The sequence below is a fragment of the Papilio xuthus genome, unplaced genomic scaffold (genome assembly GCF_000836235.2).
Source record: "Papilio xuthus unplaced genomic scaffold, Pxut_1.1 DF825928.1, whole genome shotgun sequence".
Lineage (NCBI taxonomy): Eukaryota > Metazoa > Arthropoda > Insecta > Lepidoptera > Papilionidae > Papilio > Papilio xuthus.
The window spans coordinates 2,303,312-2,328,277 of record NW_013532721.1 but is presented as its reverse complement, the minus strand read 5'-3'; the positions used below and the strand labels follow the sequence as shown (position 1 = coordinate 2,328,277).

The 24,966-nt window shown below is 34.7% G+C and overlaps 1 protein-coding gene across 8 annotated transcripts in view; it reads left to right on the top strand.

Annotated features, from left to right (window-relative positions):
• The window catches only part of heph (polypyrimidine tract-binding protein 1 heph), a 308,076-nt gene that overhangs the window by 167,698 nt on the left and 115,412 nt on the right, over positions 1-24,966 (top strand). For 2 of the 8 annotated variants that reach the window (XM_013322443.1, XM_013322441.1), the window contains exon 1: positions 3,678-4,163. The exons of 5 other annotated variants lie outside the window; for them this stretch is intronic. In XM_013322443.1, coding sequence (XP_013177897.1) covers positions 4,161-4,163 — 3 coding nt within the window. In that variant the 5' untranslated portion in view covers positions 3,678-4,160. Of the gene's footprint in view, positions 1-3,677; positions 4,164-15,692; positions 15,749-24,966 lie in introns of those variants that run through there. One more of the 8 variants, XM_013322444.1, reaches the window with a different exon arrangement.

Below are 24,966 nucleotides of genomic sequence, written 5' to 3'. Positions count from 1 at the left end.
TTATTTTTTTGCAATGTGATTTGTATAATAAAATTATTATTTTTAATGCGTTAATTTAGGTTTTAGTACTCAAATCTATGATATCAACAACGAAGTTGATTCATTTAACGAAAATTTGTCGCTATGTTTCGGCAAACTGTTGTTGTTTTGTTGTTTGTTATGTTTGAATGTCCTGTTTTATATCGGATGGTAATCGATATGTCGACGCCAAAATTATTTGGTGATATCCGATATTTACGATGGTAATGTTCTATATTATAGTATATATCTTTAAAATGAATCTAAAACGATAAATTGCCTGAAATATGTTAAATTAGTCGTCATAATCGTCCACATGTATTAAATAATAAAAAAAACAAAACACGTCCGACAAACTATCAAACGAATACGGATATTTCTCGTCGTAAATGTGATTACGATCGCAACTATCAAAATAAGGTCTCGTTTCACAGGCCAATGTTAAGGTCACATTACATAACACGGCTGGTAGACTGCACGGCGCGCGGGGTTCAATGACCGGGGCCCGCGCGGGCGCAACGTAACTTTGAACTGCGGAATTTGCCAGCATGCCTTGCGACTTCGCTCACTCGCTTAACTATGACATGCATACGCACACATAGACAATACCATACGTAAGATACCCACACACAAACATCTCCATACAAACACAACTAGAACCTTTTTACACACACTGATTCACTGAAGCTGTTATTTAGATTGTTAGAACGAAACCGATTGCACGTTGCACGAGACAATCCAGACAAGAAATCTGGTCTTTTATGCAAATAGTTAGCCATGTCTTTAGTAAAAAAAGTTTTGATTAATTTTTATTGTCATAATGACTATAGATGGTTTTCCCAATTTATTAAAAAAAATTGTTACGATACAAGACAACAGACAGTAATTTATAATGAAATTAAATCTCTTGAGAACGATGTTATCTTAAAATAAAATTTTTATTAATTTTAAATACACAAAAATAATTAAATCGCAAAACCAAATGATAAGTTAACCCTCCAAGTCTTTCCGACTCGACCGCCAAGAGACGAATAAAAAAAGAAAATGAAGCATTCTCACAGTTTTCATAAGTTTGCAATCCGACCTTTTTTGTTTTTTTTTTCACTCTTACATTTAAATTAGTACTTGGAATTATTTTACACATTGGCGCTCTGTGCTATTGAGATATTTAGACTATTTCTCTTTGCAGTCAAAGAAGCATAGAACTGGAAATGTTTTGCTTCTCTTTTTAGTTTAAACAAAACAAACATCTACGGTATTATTCGTATATAAATTTTTAACTTAAAATTCAGACTTTTATAAAGCAATGTTCCACATCTATGCTAAATTTCAGTAGGTTTCATGCATCTTAAGATATCTTATAACAAACAAATCAAGTAATTTTTTACCAATGTATTATTGTGCTGCTATTCCATGCTTTGTTTTAATACTAAGAATATGACAACAAGAAATAAACATACTAAATATAATATTTGTAACGTTTAAATGTAACATAAAATGAGACAAGGACAGGCAGAGCGCGAATCGCTTCCTCCTCAAACACATGTCAGCTTACCACATCGTCTAATTACCTAACCTTGTACATACCGATGACAAGAATTAATTAATACTATCGAAAACAGACGTGTGGCTGTCGGTGTGTATGTTACTGTAAGGCATTACTTGAGATGATTGTTGTGTTAGACTTAATCTTTAACTCCGATAACAAAGCTTAAAGCTTCCGTAAGTAACGAATGTCTGATGTATTATCAACTTGGAGACGTTTGAATTATTGATAGACACGTTTTATGTCCATTGTTATTCTGTTTGTTAATTAAAATACGTTTCGATGTTCTTAATAATGTTTTACTTTTAACCATAATGTTTTACGCTAAATTTAAAGGAGACAACTGAAAACATGTATAATAACTAAACTACCAGCAAACTCGATGCTTTAGGTTGGTTCGCGAATATTTATTCACTGTCATAATATATAGAAATAAAAAATGTTATAATAATATGTTATATATAACTTTTTGATTTTATAGGTTTTTAAATAATATACAATAATTTATACAATAAAGGTCCAACGAAAAAGCTTGTATATTTTTCATAAAATTGGATTTTTACGATGAATAACAACATATCTACAAATAAATTGAAAATACTATTTCAAAGCCCAAATCTGAAAGGTTATAAGTTATTTAATAAAGTCTAAACCACAAAATTATAAATATTCTGGGATAGAAGAGGACTCTTGACTTCTGAAACTAAGTCAAGAGTCCTCTTCTATTACTTAACTATTAAATCTTAGATAAGTAAGAATTAGAATCGATTAAAACCTTGTATCCAATAATATTGCTTTGCTATTAAATATCACTAAATTAAATAGTAAAAAGAATTACATTTTTCAAACAAAACACAATCTAATTATTTTTTTCTTATCCTTAATCCGAACAGTATTCGGGATTTAGTTTCACTTTGTCGTTAGTGAGTGTTTAAGATGGTAGCGGAAAGATCTCCGGTAAAGGTAAATAGTGCTTCCCGTTAAAAGGCACGTAATGCCCCCTGAGCGGACAATCAGCTTAGAACGCAGCCCTCTGATGTCTAACGAAGGCCTCTATACAGATCAATACAATTTTTAGACAGTCCTCTGAGGATATATTAAGCAATATAATCTCAAAGCGGTCTTTGTGACTTCTATTTGTTTGTGACTCTGTTATTTTAATAGGATGTTAACAAAGGTTTGCAAGAAGAAAGATTGTAATACAAGAGATCGGTTCAAAAACGGCTTTATTATTTCCCGATTATAATTGCGTCTTATATGTTTCGTTTTTGTTTGTCGTAACCGTAAGTTTCCACTGCTGCTACCTGGACTAAAATCTATTTTTGTTTCTAATCTTTCCAAGACAATGAGAGAGAGCAATGGAAACTCGTGTATACATTTTGAAGGGCGCAGAATACTGATAATGGGGCGCTGCAGTTTGATGATGGGGGACGTAACGAATTGTATACCCTCGGAGCCATTGACATCGTTCACACAATCTTATGAACACAGAAAAAGCTAAATGTATTTCTTAAGTGGTGTAATACTAGTATTTTTTTCGTGTTCGGATTTTGATAAAATCAAAACTTAAGTGACGTGTTTTCAAACTTATTTATTTAATTACATCACATTGTTTGTACAAGTTAGAATAGTATATACTTAACTATTAGGTGTTTTAACATTGTTTCATTAACTGTGTTTCTCCGTTCGCCCAAAAAAGGTTTTTGGTTCAAATAATATTCTGTGTTAATCAGTTATTTCTCAGTCAGCTTATCTTACTCATTGCTGGCAAAGATAAATAATTTGCTATTTAATTTATATTAAGGTACTGTTGTTAAACTTTTCCTTAAAAGGGACATTATTTTTCAATCAAATTTACGTAATTTCATAAATGTGTCAATAGTTTGCTACATAATGTATTGGTAAAGTGGCCGTTGGTGGAAGTGGAAGGATGCAGCGTGTGCGATGTGCGAGCGTGATGCGGAGCTGAGGCGGTGAGCGGCGGCGGGCCGGCAGAGCGCGTCCGAGAGGCCGAGTCAGCGCGGCGCAGGCGCCCAGGTGTGCAGGTGGGCCCGCCCCCAGCGCCGCGCGCCTCGCGCACCTGCCGCCGCCGCGCTCAGTCCATCGCCACACGCCGCCCTGGCGACACGTGCCGCGCACGCCACTCTACCGCTCGCGACTCCTGCGCGACGTTTCTCGCTTCGTCCGACCGCTCCGAGTTTCCCGCTCCCCCTCGCCCGCGCCTTTCCCTCGCTCCCAAACTTACTACCCTAAACTTTTCCCGAGTTCCGAGCGCGCTGCTCTCGGTGTCGCGTGCCGGTGGCAAGGTCTACCATAACAGACTCGGCGGCGAGAGGCCGTCGACGGTCAGGTGGTCGGCCGCGGATGCGGTCGTGAGAGACGCGGGCAGGGCCTCCTGGAGGCCGCCGCCACGCTGTTCCCGCCGCAGCTCGGGTGCGTGCCCTACGTGACGCCGTGCGCCTGCTGCCCGCCTTACATCCTGCAGCCGGCTCCCCATCCGCACCCGCTCCCATTGCCGCTGCCTCTACCGTTACCCCTCGCTTATCCTCTCCAGGCCCTAGAACCCCAAGCTAAAAGGCGTCCTCAGCTCTCTAACATGGTAAGTGCCACCACAAATTTTCCCGCCACGGCGTACTCACGCTCGTCCGATAAGTTTCTAGTGCAGCGCTCGCGCCTCCACTTGTGATCAAACAAATCAGATAACAGCTTTCACGAGCGTGCGACTGTTGCCGATACCATCGCGGCTTCGATATGCGAAGTGCAGAAAGCTTGTCGCCACTAATACACCAAATAAATAAACAACGCGTAAATGTCGAGTTTACATGTATTTTCGGCGCCAAAATGTCTTCGCTCGGTTAACTTTAATCATATGAAACTATTGGGAAGTTTGAACTTCACACGTATAAGTTAAGCGTATTAACGGTTTACTCCAGCTTTAACTTAGCAAATTTAAACCTTGTGTAAGTAGTTGAACTAATTAGTTATGTTATAAGTGAAATTTGAAATTTCATATTAAACTTCATAAAATTTTTGGTAGAATAACATTTTTTTGGTCAAATTACAAAACATTATTGTATATAACTTGCATTCAACATGTTTAGTTTTAAAATTGCATGCTACGCGCGTTAGGTAATGCATAGTACGATCGTGAATACTATTATAATATAAAAATACATATTTTTAACAAACGGTTTGAATAAACAAAGCTATTTGAAACATTTTAAATCCGTTTATATTGTTATCCCGCAAATCGCCCACGAACCGATGATAAAAATTGATTCACGCCCCCAACGCTTTGCCAGAAAACTTTTAATACAATTTCGAATGTAATTTCAAAAGTTAAAACGAAAGATCGAACAAAACCTGACTCTTTAAACAGTAAAGAAATAATTTTATTTATAATTTGTTGTGGTTTTGGCGTGCCGCTTCGATGAGAGCCATCCGGAAAGTAGGTGCGATGTGACTTCCATCTACAGTCAACTTTAACTCAAAACGAAAGTGCCATCGAACTTTTCTCATTAAGACCTTCCCTCAAAGGTAGTGTGTTTATGTTATTTTAATTCTTATTTATTCACAAATCTCATTTCGAGCTCACCGCAAAAGCAATATCTTTGAGGGGGCTTGTAAGTACGCCCCTAATTTACTTTGTGATTTAATATCCACCTTTTAAAATTTATTTCCATTTGACATTTTAAATTGTTTTCACAGTCGCCTTAACTGCAGATCCAACCTTCATTTTGATCGTAACATTTGAACTATCGTTTATATCATATAGTCGGTATGCGTAATAAAGAAATCTAAATAAAATCTTATAATAGATTTACATCACAATTTAATATTCATTCATTCATTCATCATCAGCTCACTATACGTCCCCACCGAGGGGCTCGGAGCCTACCCTAAATTAAGGGTGATTAGGCCTTAGTCAACCACGCTGGCCAAGTGCGGGTTGGTTGACTTCACACATATCTTTGAATTTCTTCTCAGATATGTGCAGGTTGCATCATGATGTTTTCCTTCACCGTAGGAACGTCGGATAAATGTACATATGTAAATCAGAAATCGAAAAACACATTGGTACATGGCGGGATTCGAACCCAGGACCTGCAGATTGCAAGTCGAGTGCTTGACCCCTGAGCCACCGACGCTCTAATAAATTTAATATTATTCTAACCAATTCGTTTTCTATCAAATATAAATTTGATAGTTGTCGATATTGTGTTACTGCAATATGTAAAAATTCATTTGAATGTTTATCACGTTCATTGAATATATTCAAAGTCGAGACAGGCTAACGGTTGTCAAATATATCTAGAACTATTGATATTTTATTTTTTGCAAATAGGACCTTAGTATCGGAGTAACGGTAAACGTGAAACATACGTAGCTGTACTCCGTTTGTTCGATTGTTTGCCAATTTGTGACTATTAGCGGCCTTATTTCATTTTATTAACCTCTCTTGATATTAATTTCATATTAAGCTCTATAAATCTTAAATTTCTTGAACTAGTGTAAAAAAAAATGAGGAGGGACTTTCTCTTTTACGTTTCTTATATTTTGAGAGCAAGTTTATATATAATGTATTTTAAAGTCCCGAAAAAAAACATTTATTTGTTAATTCTGATATGACGGCTGATAGACATGTATGGAGGAGTAGTACATACTGTATCGACCCGTTGTTCATGACGATGATGAGAAAATTAAATCAAGTATATCATACGGGACCCAATTTAAAAACATAACTTTCCGATTTTATAAAGTAAGATATAATACCACTGGTACTCGATCATATCGTGGCCATTATATCAGTTTCACCGCAATTTTGCTGGAAAGCAGACCGGCGAGGTGCGTCCGCGCGAAACGGTATTCACAACACACGAGTATGCGCTTAATTGCACTCAAACATCTAACTAGTATGTTAATTTTAATTCAACAATTATTGTGACAAAAAATATTGTCGCGTGAAGTGATGCGATTTGTTCGTGTACATTTTACAAATCGAGTTTCACTAGTACGGGCCGCAGTTTCCCCGGAGCGAATTAATAACATCAGAATTATATTTGCAAATGAGATTTTTATTTCAATAATTGCAATTGTTTAACTTTTTCAATTAATTGCTCGAACTTTATCGGCTAGCGAAAGAACCGTTATCGTTAAACAATTAATATAATTATGAAATTTTCGTGTCACGATTCGCAAGGTTCTGGTACGTGATTTCTGGTACAGAAAAGTATGAGGAAAAAAATATGATCCAAAGTGATCTAAATTACTTCGAATAGAAACAGCAATAAAATAATTAAGTTTTAATTATCATTTACTACCAATTTCCTACTTACAAATCGATTAAAATGTGCCAAATCTAACGATTGTGCCACACATAATGTATTCAAAACATTAGTCTATCAACTATTTTTTTTTATATCATAAGGTGGCAAACGAGCGAGCGGACACCTGAAATCACTGATATAGCGTATAAGCATAAGTGACCGTTGACTAACTAAATTATTTCAAGCAAATGATTAAAATATTTGATATTTATTGTGTTAAATGTAAATGTCTATTTTACCAGATTTTACAGTCAGGACGTAAGATTACAACGCCATATTTTTTTAACTCGTTACTAAGAATACGACAAACATGAGTATTTCCTATTGGAGTTAAGATGACTAAGATTAATTTAATCTTGTATGTTTCTTAACTACAAAAATCATTATATCAATGAGAACCGTCAGAGGCCCCGTCACGTCATCGAAAATGTTTCTTATTAAACTGTAGAACATAAGCGAAAGCGATTTGTTAATTAAATTCACGAAGAAGATTCCATGAAGTGTATTAATTCTCTCGAACCTATACAACAGTCTACATCCGATAGGTCAAATAGACTGTCCAAATTCGTAGAATTCAATAGTGAACAGCGATAGCAATACATTAAGCATTATTTATTTTCTTGCGCTCTGGGAAATTCCTTACCACTTTTCTTTTGATAAGTTTTCTCTTCATCTTATTAAGGACGTAAGATGTATGCAAAAGTATAACAAGTATAAGTATAACATTAACTTCCAAGTCCGTCTAAACGAAGATTTAGATCGGAAGATAAAACAATTTTTTTTTGTAATGGAAGTAGGGACTTAAATCCGCTGTCGCTTATATTTTACGCTAAATCGTAAATGATGTAAGGTCATCGTGCTAGCTTACGAACCGGAACGGCCGTAGACGAACGCGTAGTGAGAGAAAAAAGCAGTCTCTATATTAAGTCCTCGTAAAGTTAATTGTCTAGACCTAAATATGACTAAGCTGCTGTATCAACAAAATAATTAGGACCGTGGTCATTTTATCTAGAAGATACGTAAGGTTGAATTTTCTCGGGATATTAAATTTATATCAATTTAAATTACATGGCAGAAGTAATCACAACAGCAAAGCAAAGATGTTTCCAAAATTAGATGCATCCCGCATTTAACGTAATCGTAAATCTTAAAAATATATACATACATTTTAACGATTTATTTATGTAACAAAAAAAAACAGAACATAATTTGAACACCTTATTTAAAAGTAAATAATGTATTTCATTTACAAGTTTTCAAATGTGCATAAATATTTTCAATTTGATGTCTGTACTAAGTCTTCCTAATTGGTCCTTGCTTTATATATCTAATTGTATGTACAGGATTATTAATCAAGCAGAACGCTTATTTAATCCTAATTGATGTTAATAGTATAGATTATATTTGCACTATATACATTGTAGTTGAACGATTTGTTGAGATTATTACTGGCAATGTTTATTATAATACATATAGTAATACTAACAGTCGCCAGCGACTATGTCCGCGCGGAATTAAAAAAACAGAATTAGTAGCCTATGGTTCTTCCAGATATATTTATATGTTTGCCAAATTTGATTGAGATATGTCGGGGTGTTCTTGAAATACCTTCAAAGAAATATCCATCCGTCTAAACATACGCATTTAAGATGTTAAATCATAAATAATAATTTCTTAATAATAATTCAAATTATTTGTCTATATTATCAATCATCAATTATAAAACGTTTAGCTTATCCCAATTTATTTTATATTTGTAAAAGCATTTAAACAATCTCAGGATAAGTTAAAAATGTTAAAGGAAAATAAATAAAACATTTCTTCTAAGATGTTTTTTTCCTTAATAATTAATTACATACAAAGAAATCCGCAAGCCTATTGTGCATAAACAAAACAATATCTACAAGTTAATTAAAGGTTGTCCGAATCGTGTGCTACATTCAACTTATTATTTCTTTTTTTCGGGATTTTATTAACGCTGTTTTCGTTTTAATTATTTCTATTCAAGTTTTTCAATTCCGATTTATTTGCGCCAGTTCGAAGTTTTGCTACTGAAGTATTATCGCCCTTTTTTACCGTAAATATCTTTTATACGGTCGTAGTTATTGGTAGAGTCCACAACAATGTACGAACATATACTATCTTTACGTATAAATGGTTGTCTCGTAAAATAATACAACTTCACTAAAAAGTGGTATGATTTAGAAGTATTTCTGGCTTTCGATTTATAAGTCCGTTACTAAAGGTCCTACCCATTCCACTTTATAATTGAATTATCAATACGAAAAATATACGTACGTAATAAAAAAAATCTAATATCATTTTAACATATGAATCTAGATTGCGACACTATTCGTGTTTCGTCAAGATTTCAAAATTAGCCTCGTTTCTACGCGCGTAGCAGTTTAGTCAGCATTTCGGCAGATTTAAATGTTTTGCTACAGCCTACTATGTGAAAAAAATTATTTCATATCGCGTTTAATCTTCAACATAAAAGTGTGCTGCTTTTATTTTTGAACAAAATATGTTATTATAAGTTTTTTATATTTAGATATTTTAGTAATTTATATTTTGATAAAAAGTTCATTATTAATTTCATGTATATTTGGTGAAATAAATATAAAATGAAAGTATTAAAATTTATCAGAATATCTTAAGCTTAAACGATTCCGTCTCAGGTCTCGGCCAGACCAAATAGCTTAAGTTTTTTGCTTCGCAAGTGTAAAACGCTCAAGAAAAGCTTTTAAGAAATTGTCCTGTCCGTTGCTTACTTTTTTTACCGAGATGACTCTTTATCTAATTACCTTTACAGACTTTAGGTACGTATTAATCGCCGCAAATCTTGAATAATCTCTCGAAAAATATTACGTACTAGAAAGCAATCGGCAAAGGGCATTTTAGGCGACCTTTACTTAAAGTTAAATACATTTTGAATGCTTGGAATAGCTCAGTATAATTAACATGTATCCAGTAAAACGGTTCACATCTCTTGATTTATTCAAATCCATCGTAGCCAGTTTCTAAAAACTTCACCCCACCGCAATAGTGAAATATCCTAGACGTCCGGGTAACGAATTTTTCTCTCTAATTACTCGGTGTCAGAGCGATTGTGCAGGAAATGCTCCGGCGCCGGACAAAGGAGTCTGCGACGTTCATTAATAAGATCCCTCTAACTGCAATTTCGCTGAATAAAACCGTGGCCTCGTTAAAAATATTAATATCGGACAATGTACCCCCCGCCTTAATCATTGTAATTTGTTTGTTTACTTCGTATTGTTTCTGTGACATGAAACATTTTGCCCGGGTGTTTCTCCGCCGCATTGATAACGGAAAAGGTATTTCATCATTTTACGTCGAGCGAGCCATATTTTAATTTTCAAATAGACGCTCACATTTCCAACAAAGAGTGCTCGCTAGATCTGTTATAAGTTGTTCGTAAAAAATACGTCACGAGGAAGAAAAGAACAGCGAGAAAAAGGTGCTTCTTCCCCCTTTGTGATACAGGTAATGAAAAAAAATCGCCTAGGTCATTCTGAAAGGAGCAGCTTTTACATAAGCTTATTAATTTAGCCTTACCTTTGCGCGTTTTATAAAAATATGATGCGGCCTCTTTGTTTTATACATTAGAATAGACTTTATTTAATTATTAAAATACTAATAACCCTTTGTGCCTGTTCGCGAAGCCTGATGCGAAAACGGACTAACATAAAAAGTAAAGGCATAAAATTCTTAAAAGGAATCTATTTGATGCTTGAACAAATTTATTTTCGAATAAACAGTGTCAATAAGAGGTTATAAAGTGAGTGATATTTTTTCAACAGTGGATCACCATGTTTTAATTCGAATGATTACAATAAATTTATTATTCGTTTGTTTGGATAGTACGCAAACATAATGGAGTATTTTTTGTTATTCCAAATAATAATTAATCGTTTGGAAAGAGCTAAAGAGAAAACTAAAACGCTGTCACTCACGCGTCAATAACTTCAAATACGAATAGCTCTTTGAATAGTTTCTAAGAACTTTGAGCTTTTATTGAGTAGAAAAAATCTCGTTCCCGTTGCTTCCTTTGTTCGCGAGTACACTCTCAACTATTGCTACTTTTAATTATCTATTTAATTAAATATCTATCGAGTTAAAATAAATAATACTTTACTGTTAAGTAATACGATCGTCAATTGTTAGAAATAGAAAGATTTTTTAACTCCGTGACCTTATTGATTGATCCAATGTGTTTTTCATATTATGAGTTTATTCGTCTTACGAAATCGACTCAAACTTAACGTTTCATTTTCGCTTACAATCTTTATTTCTTTAGTGAATATTATTTCATATATTACCTAGTTTGCGCACAAACCTATTTGCACTAATACATACGCAACGATAAATTCTAAAATCATCTAATTTATCAGAAGGGGAAAAACGCGCGCTTTCCCCTCACGTTCGCGGCATTAGGTCCGTTCGATTTGTTAGACGCGCTTCAATCACACCATGACTTAGAATAACTGGCATACTATGCCCGTATATTTAAAGCTGGCCATTAACATTTGTATTGGTATAAGAAAAGCAATACCGCCGATACCGAAATAAGGTATGGCAATTGAATCACAAGGAGTCACGGTTTTCGGTATATGTAGCTGTTCCGTGTGTTTCCCACCCAATGATGGTTTATGTTTACCTATTATAGTGTTTTTGCTGTAAAATTTAAGAAAAGGTCATTATTTTATATTTTATGAGAGTATTAAATATTTTAACTTCAATTTAAAAATTCCAAAAGTTTGCTGACCCTACATTACGTTATTTTAACCGAATCTTTTTGTTTTAATCAAATCAAATTATAAGATTAAAATTACCTTTTGGTGGTTAGCGTATTAACTATTGTGGTTTATATACGTATTTGACCTATATTTATTATCTAAATATTTTAATATTTGCCAGAATTTTGTGCGGCTTACTGTAGCTAGTAATCTAGGTCGAACCGTCATCTTTCTTACGCGCCTGTCAGCTGGGGCCCACATCACCTGCTCTTAATTCCTAATTTAATAAACAACTAACGTAGGATTAAACCACCGATAACGGTATAATAGTGTCAACCGCCCTCCGCACACTATCCGAACAACAAACTTTGATGTTACATATTGCTCTAGTATAACTATTATATATTTAAATTTCGTATTTTACCGTGGGTTTTTGACACCAAATTCTCTGTAAAAAATATATCGTCATTATTGTCTTTCCTTCTTGACAAAACAGGAATAACAATATTTTTAATCGTGGATTCTAATCTCAGAAACCTACGGTAAACGTTTAAAAATGATGTTATGAAAATATTTCAGACTATAAAGTAGTAATAGTAATACAAAAACCTCGATTTTTAAAAGATACTGATAGGATTTAATTACTTGACAATTGTTTCATAAACTTAAAAATATATTCAACACTTTCGTGATAAAGCGACCTGACCACAGCCCAATTCAATAGAACCACCGGTAAGGTTCATCTAAGATTAATACGAGCTCGAGGTATTCCAGCTATTGCAAATAAATCACGCGATATATAAAATATCGCTTTCGCGCAACATTTTTACTTTCATTCCACCGCCATGATAGTTTCGCTTAACCCGAGCCGGTCGTAATTTAACAAATTCAAGATTCATTTCAAAACAATGGAAGCGCAACCGAGTCCAGAAATAGCCACAGAAAGCAAACAGTGGCCTGTGGGACCGCGAGGAAAACTGCCCGATGCGACGTAAATTCTTGCGTTGTGAACCAATAATGGAACCACAGAGTTCTTCGCATCAAGAAATTGACTAAGATTTTGTTATATTTAACTAAGTAATCAAGAAATTATGTTATGTACCTATTGATATCGACCATGTCAATGAATTAAGTAGTTTGTAATCATGCTTGTATCTACTTAATTTTCTTTGTGAGAAATTTCGATAAAAAATTGGGCACACTAATCATTACAAAATGATTAGTTTTTAATTATCGAGATTTGAGCAGCGTGACTTTGTGCATGAGCTTCGTATTACATATTCTAAGGAGTGTATATCAAATATTTCTAATATGATTGCGCAATGTGTCCTTTCGTTCTTTGATAGGCGTACCGAATTTTAAGAATGCGGCCTCAGGGATACTTCCTCCGTAATAAGTCTTTTTAATTACCTAAGCCACAAAGCTATTTAATTAATAGACTCACTTCGACGGCTTAAATAAAATATACAATATTTTACCGCGTCTTTTAGTCTTTAATTTTTTTTAATATGCCTTACTTTATTATTATATCACGCGGGATAAATTCAGAGAAATACTAACCTGCAATATATTGATATTAACTAAAGGAGGTATCCATTTTTGGAATAATAACGAAGTTTCTGTAATTTAATATAAAGGCGCTAACAAAAATTGTAAAATGCCGCACGTACGTAAAGAGCAATTTAGTTGTTTATTCATAATAAAATTTCTGTTGCATAATTTATTGGATGGAAATATTCATAGCGATGAGTTTTAATAATGCATCGCAACGAGCGCAAAAGAAATGCAACACTCAGTGAACGCGACTGAAAACAATTCAGATACCGGAAGCGCTGAACTAACTTCCGACGGTAGTGTTACATTCCGAACGGTCCGAACAGATTCTGTTTCGACTTCATAGCCGACTGCATTTCGCGATTCAATATTCAGCACGTTACATAAAAAGTCTATCGTACGATAGCGCAAATAAAAATTGTTAATGGCATACGAGACGTGAATAACGCTCGTGCGATGTATAAAGCCAATAGAACTGGCTGTCCTAATGTAAGCAAATTGCCGTCACTGCCTTTCAGCGACCGGCCGCGGCTATCATTTTCCAAGATAAGCGCTTAAAAGCCTTGTGGAGAACGCTTTCAGCGGACTGACTATTACCGGGTGTTCGTATACTTTTTGCTTGGGCTCGAAACTGTCAAGTGTGAGTTATGTGAGGCGGCGAACACGTTATGTATGACTGTGTGACCGGACTTTCAAACGCGGCCTGCACCGTAATCTGCGACGTTTAAATCGCGTCCACCTCTCGAACTACCTATTTCGTAATTCAAACGCTTTCGTATAATATTTACGCGGAGTTTACAGGAGTTTTTATAATTTTGTCTCAACACTTGATCAAGTGCATTTTAGTTTTAAATAATTCAAATTTAGTTTTAAGTCATTGTTGAATACAAAAAAATACAGTTTTTGTAATCATTTACAAGTTTATGTTTTCGATTTTTCCAAGTAGAACTTGAAATGTAGTAGATAGTTAAGAAGCGCGGTTTTTTTCTTTTTATCAAAAAACACTAGCAGTGCAAATCTTTGATTCATTTTAAGGTTGATGCGAAAGGATACATTCAGTTGTCTTAGTTTCACGTTTAAATGTAATAACTCTTTGTTTGCGTTGCATCGCCGGGGGGAAGATATCAGTGGGAAGGTCGGGGGAAGGGAGGAGTAGAGGGGCGAGGTACTTGCAGCGTAATGCCGCTGCACTTGCCCTGGTCAGGAAGCGCGGCGGAATGCAGTCAGTCGCGTTTGTGCCGTGCGGGGGAGCGCGGGGCGCGGAAGGCGGGCGGCGACGGGGGCATTGCTCGTTGCGCCGGCGCAACTCTGCCTCCCATTCAATACATCTCCCAGACTACTTGTACTAGCCTGTTATAATTTGCCGGCTTTGTTCTTACAGTTTTGCTTTGTTTTAATGTCTTTCGAATATTATTTTAGTTCCGTGATTTGCCATACTTAGTATAGGTATTGGTTAAGAAAAATCTTTGTTAGTGGTATTTTCAACAGAATGGTACAATTTTCTAACAATTGTTAATTCATTTAGTAACTGGTATATGTTCCAAGTAATTAGTCATTGATATGTTATACAATTCCCAAACCTAATGAAAGTACAAAAAAAGGTTTCCTTGTAGTCGGAGAAAAAGCCGTCAGCTAAATACGAAAGGGGATTTTATTTATTTAATCCTAAAATCGTATTCGTATTAAAGTCGAAGCTTAAAGTATTCCGAACGAAACCTATCTGCTCTCAATACATCACAGCATCGGTGCGCCATTCATACATATCCATCACTTCTTTGCACACGCAGCTTTTTCGATAGAAATTCGGACGCGAACCGAATTCTCTATTTGCGTGCTTAACCCGGAAACGATGACGTAAAAACGCTAGCATGTCACGCACACATACGTGCGTTTGTAAACACGCACACTGACGTCACTCGTCATGCCATGACACGGTCCCGTCATCGCTTTGAGCCAGCGAGTGCCGCAATTTGTGTATGGCGGCAGTGCGCTCCGCAGTCGGTACCCGAGTCGGAATGCAGTCGTTATATGCACACTCGAAAGGATTACCCACTAGTTGGCGGGCGGCGATTAACCGGAGCGTTCGTGGTTTGCCATCGGTTTGTTCCCAAACCCAGTAATAACGTATGATTTTCAAGCGAGGCTTCGGTTACTAAACACTCCAATTAGTTTTATGGGTTGTGTTTCCGATGTGCAGATTTAAATTGTGCAAATTATGATATACGACATTTTATCATTTTGAATTTCATGTTACCTAATGATATTATCAAATGCTTAGTGATTTCTTATATTCATTAGAAGTAAATAGTGTGTATCAAATAATATTATGAACAGAAAACATATACAAATAGCTGTTATCAGTATTTTAATGTTATATTTCAAACATATTTTGATACAAACGTGACACATGGAAGAAAAAGTTAAAAATAAATTATCTAAAGAAAATTATATCGGACAAGTTTATTTAATTTCTATATTTCTTATTTACAGGTACGTGGGTGTTGTTAGAGAAAATTCAAGTAGATATCATTCATTAGCAACACTGCGTAAGTAGCAGATTCATTTTATTTTGCTCCTTGTTTTTATTGTTTTATCGCGAACCCGGATTAAGTCCGCAATAGAATTCCATCCGCCTAACGTCTTCAATGGAGCCCGAAGTTTCCACGTTAATGACCACCGCTATAAGTACGGTCCGGAAAGGACTCGTGCAACTTTCAAGGCGTCAAAAACTTAGCGCCAACTGCTATTTTTCATCGTCCATAGTTAAATAACGATATAACTTTAAAATAACGTTATCACTAGTTGCGAAGGTGAGTCGAAGTCGAGTTTTCGTACAATAGGGCTGCTACAATCTTACGTAGTGTTGTCTCATCAAATCTTTGTCATTATACAAGAGAGCAGTAAGATCGTTTGAACAAATAGAAAAGCTTTTAGTAAGCAACCCTGTAGGTCTGCTGTCGGGAACCGAGAGCAAAGCGACGGATGGCTGCTTATTTGAATATCCTACCTGTGCTGTCTTTTAAATTTCAAATTCGATTCGTAACTGTGTCTCTTACTATGGAGAACTAATTTCTTTCTCTGTCTTTGCCTGTTATTTGCGCATGATATTATCATTGTGTATTTTTTTTATTTGTGTAATTTTAATTTGTGTCTAGCGCTTTTTACTTAAGTCATATTATGATCGTTAGATAAAACATTACATCGAAGAATTAATTAAGCAGATTTACGGGTCGAGAGTACCCAATCAACTATCGTCAATGTAACGAAATTGCAATACGTTTTCCTCCTTTTTATTAAAGGAAGTAGGGTGAACGTCAAACGAACGTCGATGCATTATTTACAACGGTGGCAATGAAACGCTCCAACTAGTAGTTAACCTCTCGGGCGAATTTACAGTGTTCCCGAGTTTATTCCGGCAGAGGCAAGAGGCAGTAAAATATCGAGTGGTGCGTCAGGCGCGGTCCCCAGGTGCCGGCTCAAACGGCGCAAGTTTCGCTAATGTGCGGCTTAAATGATGACAGTGTTGCGGGACCCGACCCCTCCTCCCCCTGTTAGTGCATACTTAGTGATATGTCTACTTATTTATGTATGATCTAAGACTACTTGTAACTATATAGTTATTTAAACTCGAACATGTTACTTTGGAATAGAATTTAGAAATAGAAAGGTGAAGTACGACATTTTTCGTAATAGGTAGCGTTTAATTTAAAGGTCTTATTAGAACAGGAAAGAACATAGTATAACAGGATGATGTTTTTTAAAATATTAATTTTTAAGTTTATGTGATTAAATTTTGATTAGGTATATAATCTGATCAATATGTGTAGAAGATTAAAAAGTTTTGAAAAAAACATCAAAATAAATCTTGTTCCTGATCTATGCAAATTTCAATAAGTATACTAGTGTGAAGTAATATCGTGTGAATTCCTTAACACATCTTTGACACAGTTAAATAATCCGTATAAATAGCAGGAGCAGATTACTCCCGTACGATAGAACGAGCTACTCCCTGTAGAATTTGTAAGCAAATCACCAGTTGCTTATAAATTGTTCAACTCTTTGTGGAGCTATTTCGTTTTCTCCACGATCGTCCATATTGAACGGATCTTTTACGAAGGTTTTATTCACATGAAAAATAAACTCACGCTGTATCCTACAGGGATTGGCAAATAAGTATTTGTAAACACAGACTAGTAATACTTTTCTACATTCTGTTAGAAAGAAAATCCGACAATGCCGCTGTATCGGCGCAACACTAGCCTTATTAAAATATCAAAGTTTATGTCCCCTCACTATGCATTCTGTGACTTGGTTGCGAAAGCGCTCCGTTTGTTCCAAATGAATCTGACTAATAATGTCCAAAAAATCATATACGTTGAAGGTCGTTGTTTAAATAGTCGCTCCCAAAATGTGTACCCTTAAGTAGGGGGTAATAGGTTAAGTTTGCGAGTTTTGTGTAATCGAAACTGGAGAGTACAACGAACAAACTTAGTTTTTATCTGCTAAGTTTAGAGTGCGTTCCGAATGAGTGCGGACGGATTTATTGAAAACAAACCGGTTAATGTTTCCACCCAAATTTTATATTATATTTTTAAATGTAGCACATCTAATTTGTTTATATTTTTTCCCACCTTATAATTAATTATAAGAAATATTTTTTTATTAACGTACGGAGAGACTGGTTTAATTATTGAACTTTAGTAAAAGACACGCGTGGCGATTTTTGGAGAAGGCCCACCATTTTGCGTCTCGTGACTAAACAATATTTTTTTTTAAATAGTAGTTTAAAAGTCGCTCTAGCTTCTTTCAATTTTTGTATGCAAACATCACACTTAAAATTGATAAATTAATTCGTGCAGTATTCCCATATTTAAAAAATAAAAATCCATATGTTTCGGATACACACACTAGAGTTGGTGTACAGAAATAACGGAGTAATGAAAGTGGTAGCATGGAGCGAGCATTAATTGTCACAGGTGTCGATTACCAGCATGACGCCACTGTTTTTATAGATGGGCCATTTTACTGCTCCTTTTATTGCTGTATTTCATGTACGAATTGCATTTTTTAACGCACACCCATTGTTAAAAACTGGAGTTTAATTAACGGAAAAAAACTGTCATTAACAAACATCAGAATGTTTGGGTACGCGCAATGTCCTTTTTTATTGTAAACCAATATTTATTTGAACTTTTTCGAAATAAAACATGTCATTTATAGTTTCATTGTTTTACATACCCAATCAATTTCGAACTTTTTATTTTTATTTGATATCGAAACTTGGTAATTGGAAAATTTATTTTGATAGCCCTATACTGAAAAAGAAAAAGTTAATATTTTCGTACTATTTTTTTTATTTGGAAGCATTATAGTATGCCAGCGTGTGTAACACACCTACACACATGCGTAAATGTACAATGCAGAAGTCGGTTCATGTTGTTTCCCTTAACTCGATCCTGCAGTAACAAAAGGAAACTCGTTTTCTCGTACAAAAATCGAGTTTATGATTCATCGTGCGCCGACAACTCGCGTCTGTCGTATTTTAATTCAGAAAGTCAAGGTTGCTACTTTAAGGGGCATCATAGGTACTAAAGATAAATTTATCGACATTTATTGACATTTCGAAGGATCCAAGGTTTAAAATGAATACAAAAACTGGTTATGTGAGGCTTCTTGACAATAACGATGGTTAATTCCGTCAATAGTCTATAAATAAAACTTGTATCGTTTTTATCGTCCTTTAATTAAAATTCACAAAAATATAATAAATTATTTATTATATTTGTTAACTTTATCAACAGATAATTAAGTGCTCATTTATTAAGATAAATAATGCATCATTTTTGTAGGCTTGCAAATTACGGGATCCTTTATTTTGTTTTATGCCAAATTTAGCAAATGTACATGTTACACGTATATCAAAAGGAATTCATCCATAGAATATGGTCTTCTGAAATCGATTCCGTATCTAGTTCATTTCGGCCGGATCTTAGTATAGCTATTGAGCCCGGTGTACGCTGTACCACGTCTAAGTGTGTCGACTATTCAAATGTACTCTTAGATCATTCAGTTGGTGATTGCAGTACGCAAAGGATCCTATGACATATACAATACAACACGTCTCTCTAAATCCTTTATAAAACATTTCATCAGCAAGCATGGCCTATGTGATATTTGACCTCAACTGTTGACTAACGTCGTGCAGAAGCTCAATGCAAAGGAACTGGTTGCGTCCGGAACCTCGCAGTCGGACTTGAGGATATCACAAAACCCGTCTTTCCTTCAGTAGCTAGGGTATCATTTAAAGATTTTGCCCTGAGATACCAACAATGGTACCGCTGACTTTTAAAAGGCAACTAAGCCGTTGATTGCGATACTTGTAAGGATTCAAGTTACTTCGTCAATCAAAATGTGTTTGTTCATCGTTAAATTATGAAGAATATTCAGAGTATTATGTGTTGACAATAGCTTTAGTACGTTAGATATCAAAAGAAAATGTCATAAATATCAGTTCAAAACAATTTGATTGATGAGAGAGACTTGAATGCTAATGAAGGGAGCTTGAATATTGAAACGCCATTCAAGTTTTTTTCGATCTGATATACTTTTCTATCGGCAATGGAATGGTATGAAGTAAAAGTGATTTATTCTGTTGACCTTAGTTCTTAAAATTTTATCACATTAGACTTATTATCATTTAGATTCTTTGCAGCAGTTTGTTTGTTATCTTTAATCAGTAGCATGTTATCGCACTAGTACTCGAAAGCCTGTCACATACGATTCGATAAAAATCCTTGATAAGGTCAAAAATTCAATATATTGATTTTGCTTTGTCGATTCACTTTCATTTTATGTTTTTGATATCGATTCGAATGACCCTTTTACTTGTTTATATTGTGTAATTTGATGGCGACCTCGATGAACAAAAAACCTGACTGAAGCTCTAATATATGGGACAGCGCCATCTATAGGCTACATTTAAGAACAAAGATTTTTAAATTTTTTGTTGTAACTAAATAAATCTGATTTTGGAATGATAATTTTTTGAATGATTTAGAAACGCAAAATAAAAAGTTAAAACGAATGGTATTCGAACACGTTTTTTGGAATTTTATTCGCTTCTGTAAGTGTTTTGTACCGATGTAATACTCGTCAAAATCTGTCCAGTCGTTTGTCTCTAATCCCTCGGCCGTCAACAAAAAATTTATATACATACAATCCCACATACATAAAAACAAACTTACACGCGCGTGCCCACTAACTGCGTCACCTAGAGTGGATATAGCTACATTAAAAGTCTTAAGTAACCCTTTAACTACTGAGTACGACGGTATATTTTCTCGATGTTGCTAACAATTAACTAACAATTTTTAAAAAAAATCCATTGACCATTATATCACAAAAATAATGTGGACAAAATTGGTTCTAACATTATTACCTGCACGTACCTCATACGTTTGAAATTTCATGATCGTTTTTGTATTACAAACGGAATAGTGTTGTGTGCGAACACTTGCAACGCTGTAATATATCCTGGGCAGTGACAGCTTGCGGTCGCGTAAGCTGTCACTAGAAACATAATGCACTTATAACGTTAATACTTTATATTGTAACCTGTCGCATCTCAAACATGAAAGCTATCGCCTTTTGTTTCAACGACTTGAATTTGAAATAAAATACATCAAAGTACAAATAACTGTCATACAATTCTTAGAAAGTGTTAACATTATTGAAATAGTAAGAGGATACACTAATCTTGTTATAAATCTTTATTATTGTTACATTTTTGTGATTTTCCGCTGAGAGATACGAAGTATGATATTAATTCATATAAAGCCGTCAAACTAGGATCACTAGTTCGTGGAGGCTTTTTTTACTAACATAAATTCATCGTATATCTAGTCTATGTAGAGTTTCGATGTCGTGTGCTTTAATGACGCTTTAATGTGTCGGAATTTCAAGGAATTTATATTAAGTATGTCGTATTATATTCAGAACCTAGATGACCGACTTTTGCTCGGTATTTTGTTTTTAAAATTTGTTTTTTGGAAATTATATTTAAGTACGAATTACTCATAAAATGATGGAATATGAATAATATTTTTCGATCTTACCGATATAAAAAGTTAAGTTTATGCTTAATTTGATTATCGATAAAACACGAATAAAATGACATTTTCTAAAAATAATTCCTAGCTAGATCGATTTATCGCCGATTTAGAGCCGATTCCGAGATATATATTTATATCGGCTCTAAATCGGCGATTGACTAGGCAATGCTTTCTATAGTGATGCAAATTTAGAGGCTTTTTTGTCAGTAATGGTATATTATTGATAAAAGTTTTATCGATTTTGTTACTTTTACATATACCGTGAAGTTCGAATTAAGACGAAATAATCTCAAATATTGTAAAACATGCTGGGTAAATAGATTTATTTCTAGCATACCAACATGTATCAGAATAAATAAAACATTCGAACAAAATTTCTAACATTTGAACATTGTAAAGTCGTATATTCTCGATAAAATAAGAAAACGTGTTAGACAAAACAATATTCCTTCTACTAAAAGTAAGTAAATCTGGTAACCGATACAAAAATATTACTAACACCTACTTCGCCCGCCGTCTAAATCCAAACAAATCCCCGAGAAACAAATCTCCAGCGGGGAGTTCGGAACGACGTTGTATACGCGCTGAAACAAGCGGAATTAGGTTCGGAGTAAATCGTAGAACTCGCTCTGCTCTGTGCCAGTGATAACGTACAGCTCCGCATAAAGTTAGCGGCTGCCGATGTCTACAACTGTAGAGAAATCACGGCTTTTGTCGCGAAACTCTGTTGTATAATAACAAATAATTGAATAAAAATTAAATCAATATATTTTTACGATCCTATCGTCTTATAGAATATACATACATTATCACATTTAAAATACATTAACTTATAATGAATAAATAAGTACCTAACATGCAGTCTTAACCTAAATATAGATTCGGAAAAATTATCTCATATTTATATTATATAATCCAAATGTCAAGTCAATCTATTTCCTTTTTTTATGTCATATGATGGCCAGTAACAGCAAACGGCACGTGAATTCGCCGAAATAGAAAAAAACATCCGGAATTGCGATACACTGCTATCTTTATTTTTGAATATTTTTTTATTAGAAATGACAATTTTGTGGGTGAAGGTTAGACCATTGACTATGTTACTTAGTAGGTTTTTCCTAAATGATTGCATCTAGTCCTTCAACCTATGTTTAATTTATTAAAATCAAAAGAGATATAATTGTTTATAATAAAAGGTATCGCGAACGCCGGCAACTTGCTTATCGGACTGAGCCAATTGTTTGGTTAGGTGTAACAACGCGATGGGTTATTCCGGCACGGACATCGAACGGTTAAATTTTAGAACCGTTGATTGCCTATTAAATACTACACGTACACGATCTAGTTAATTAATTGGAACATAATCGTTTCTGTTTAACTTATTAATTGTATTTCCGAAGTTGTCGAGAGATATTGTGTCGCTTCGAATATTAACATTACCTCGTAATTAAAGTGACTAGTGATGTTTATAATTACGGTTATTTAAGGTTTTGCGTAAATACATCTCATGTTTTTGTTTGTGATAATTAATTGATCGTGTTATTAATTAACATCAAAAATAATAACTATTACAGATCAAACATATTTTCTTGTTTATCCAATGAAAATTACAATATCAACAAAACAGTTAATAAAACTCCTTTTAGTATTTTTTTTGTTATTAAAAAAATCATAAAAAGAGAAATAAAAATCCTTACCAGTTATAACTTTACATTAAGAAATCTTATATAAAACAAATCTAGTTTAATCTTACCTTTCTGAATTAATAAGCCGTTCAAAGATCAAAGAGTCGCTTATTTGCGATATCTCGACTAAAAGTCCCCGTCCAAGCAAGTTGTTAATGAGGTCGGTTAAGTTCGCTGAGATCCCGACAATTGTGTCACTTCTGTTATATTCCTAAGGCAATAGATTCAAAGTTCGGTAGTCTTCGTGCTCTATCACTTACTTGGAATGTTGAACTGATATATTAGCGATATTCGTTGGTTAAGTTTACGTTGTATAGTTTAGCGGGGATTAGAGCCTGGGACAAACCGGTACGGCTTGCGGTGATGGAGGTTTGTTTGTTCTATTAGATTGGAAACAGGCGGTAAGATCGTCAAGTTATCGGTTAGAAACGCGTTATACTTGATTGTAAACAACGCTTTAAGTAGGTAGGAACTTCATTAAATCAACCAAATATTTTCTACTTCATACACACTTTCAATTATGGTATATATATGAATGGTTAAAGCACGGTTAAAGAAAAGATGTTAAGGCATATTGCACTCCACCAAAGGATTGCACAATATTTTCTTCAGTCGTATATTAGGTTCGCAAATTAGAGCAATTTCCTCATAGACCTTTAACAGTTGACATTTTAGTAAGAATAAATAGTCCAACGAAATGCGATTGAAAGTTTTTCACGCACTAATTTACGCCGGCTGAGCGATCGGTAAACCGGATCGCGCGATCTATCGGGCTTCAGATCGAGCGACACGTCTCCGGGCCGGCTTGTTCCGGATATTGAAGCACGTAATCTCACTACACGGTGTCTCCATTGGCAATTTATCGGACGATGAATGGTCCAACCATTATATTCAACCCTTAACCTTCCTACTTATTAATATCAATGTAATTTATTGTAAATTGCATTTTGCAGGAGTGATCCCGTGCGTGAATAACGTATGAGATTAACGGTCAAAAAGCATCGAGTGTGAAATATGGTTATAATTATAAAAAGCGGTACGTGACTTAGGGTTACGTATGTAATTATGGCGCGGTATCATGCGGCCGCGGCTTCGTGTTCAATTGATAGCTTTTTGCAAATGATACAGATATATTTTTTAATCAATCTACTTCATGAATTTCGGCACGATTAGATTTCAATCGTATTTTAATTTTTAACCGTCGAAAAATTTTTTAACCGTCACGTTTTATTAATCTGCATGATTTTGTTCTGATTTAATAATGTCTGTTAAGGTAATTACATTTTAGACGTTTTTGTTGGGCGGGTTTGTCTTGATATTACAAATTATGTATTGTGTATTTTATAACCGTTCAATGTTTAATTTCCCATGCCCTCAAATGACTCGGAATTACTCAAATTGTTTTGTTATTAAGGTAACATTATAAAGAACAGAAATGTCTAGTAAAGCAAGCAGAAATTTATAATTACACTGGGTCTAAGCGTCCGAAGTAAATTTTCTTTTGTTCTACGCTTTTAACCGTGAATGACAATTTTAATAAATCACCGGAAAATGTTGCTGGCCTTAATAATTTAGGGAGTTTGTAATTAACAAAAGAACGAGGTTGTCGTGAGTCATCAAATTGGAACTTGATGCTTTTACGTCTTATTTGTTGGTCGACGACTCCGACGGTGAACTATGCCAAACTTTATACTTTACTTAAATAACAACAAAGTGTACAAACTTACTAAGCAATTGTGTGTTTTCTTCAAGTTACTTTAAAGTTAGAAATATTTGTAGGCTTTTTTTAATTTCTACTTCATCGTACGTTCGTATGTTACCTTTTTAATTATATTGAAACAATAAGTCAATGATCAAGCATGCTCTACTCGAAACAGTTTAATGGTACATACATGTATATAATTTTAGTATTTCTTTCGCGGGATAATTTTTAACCTTTTTTATATAATAATTACAATTTAAATAGCT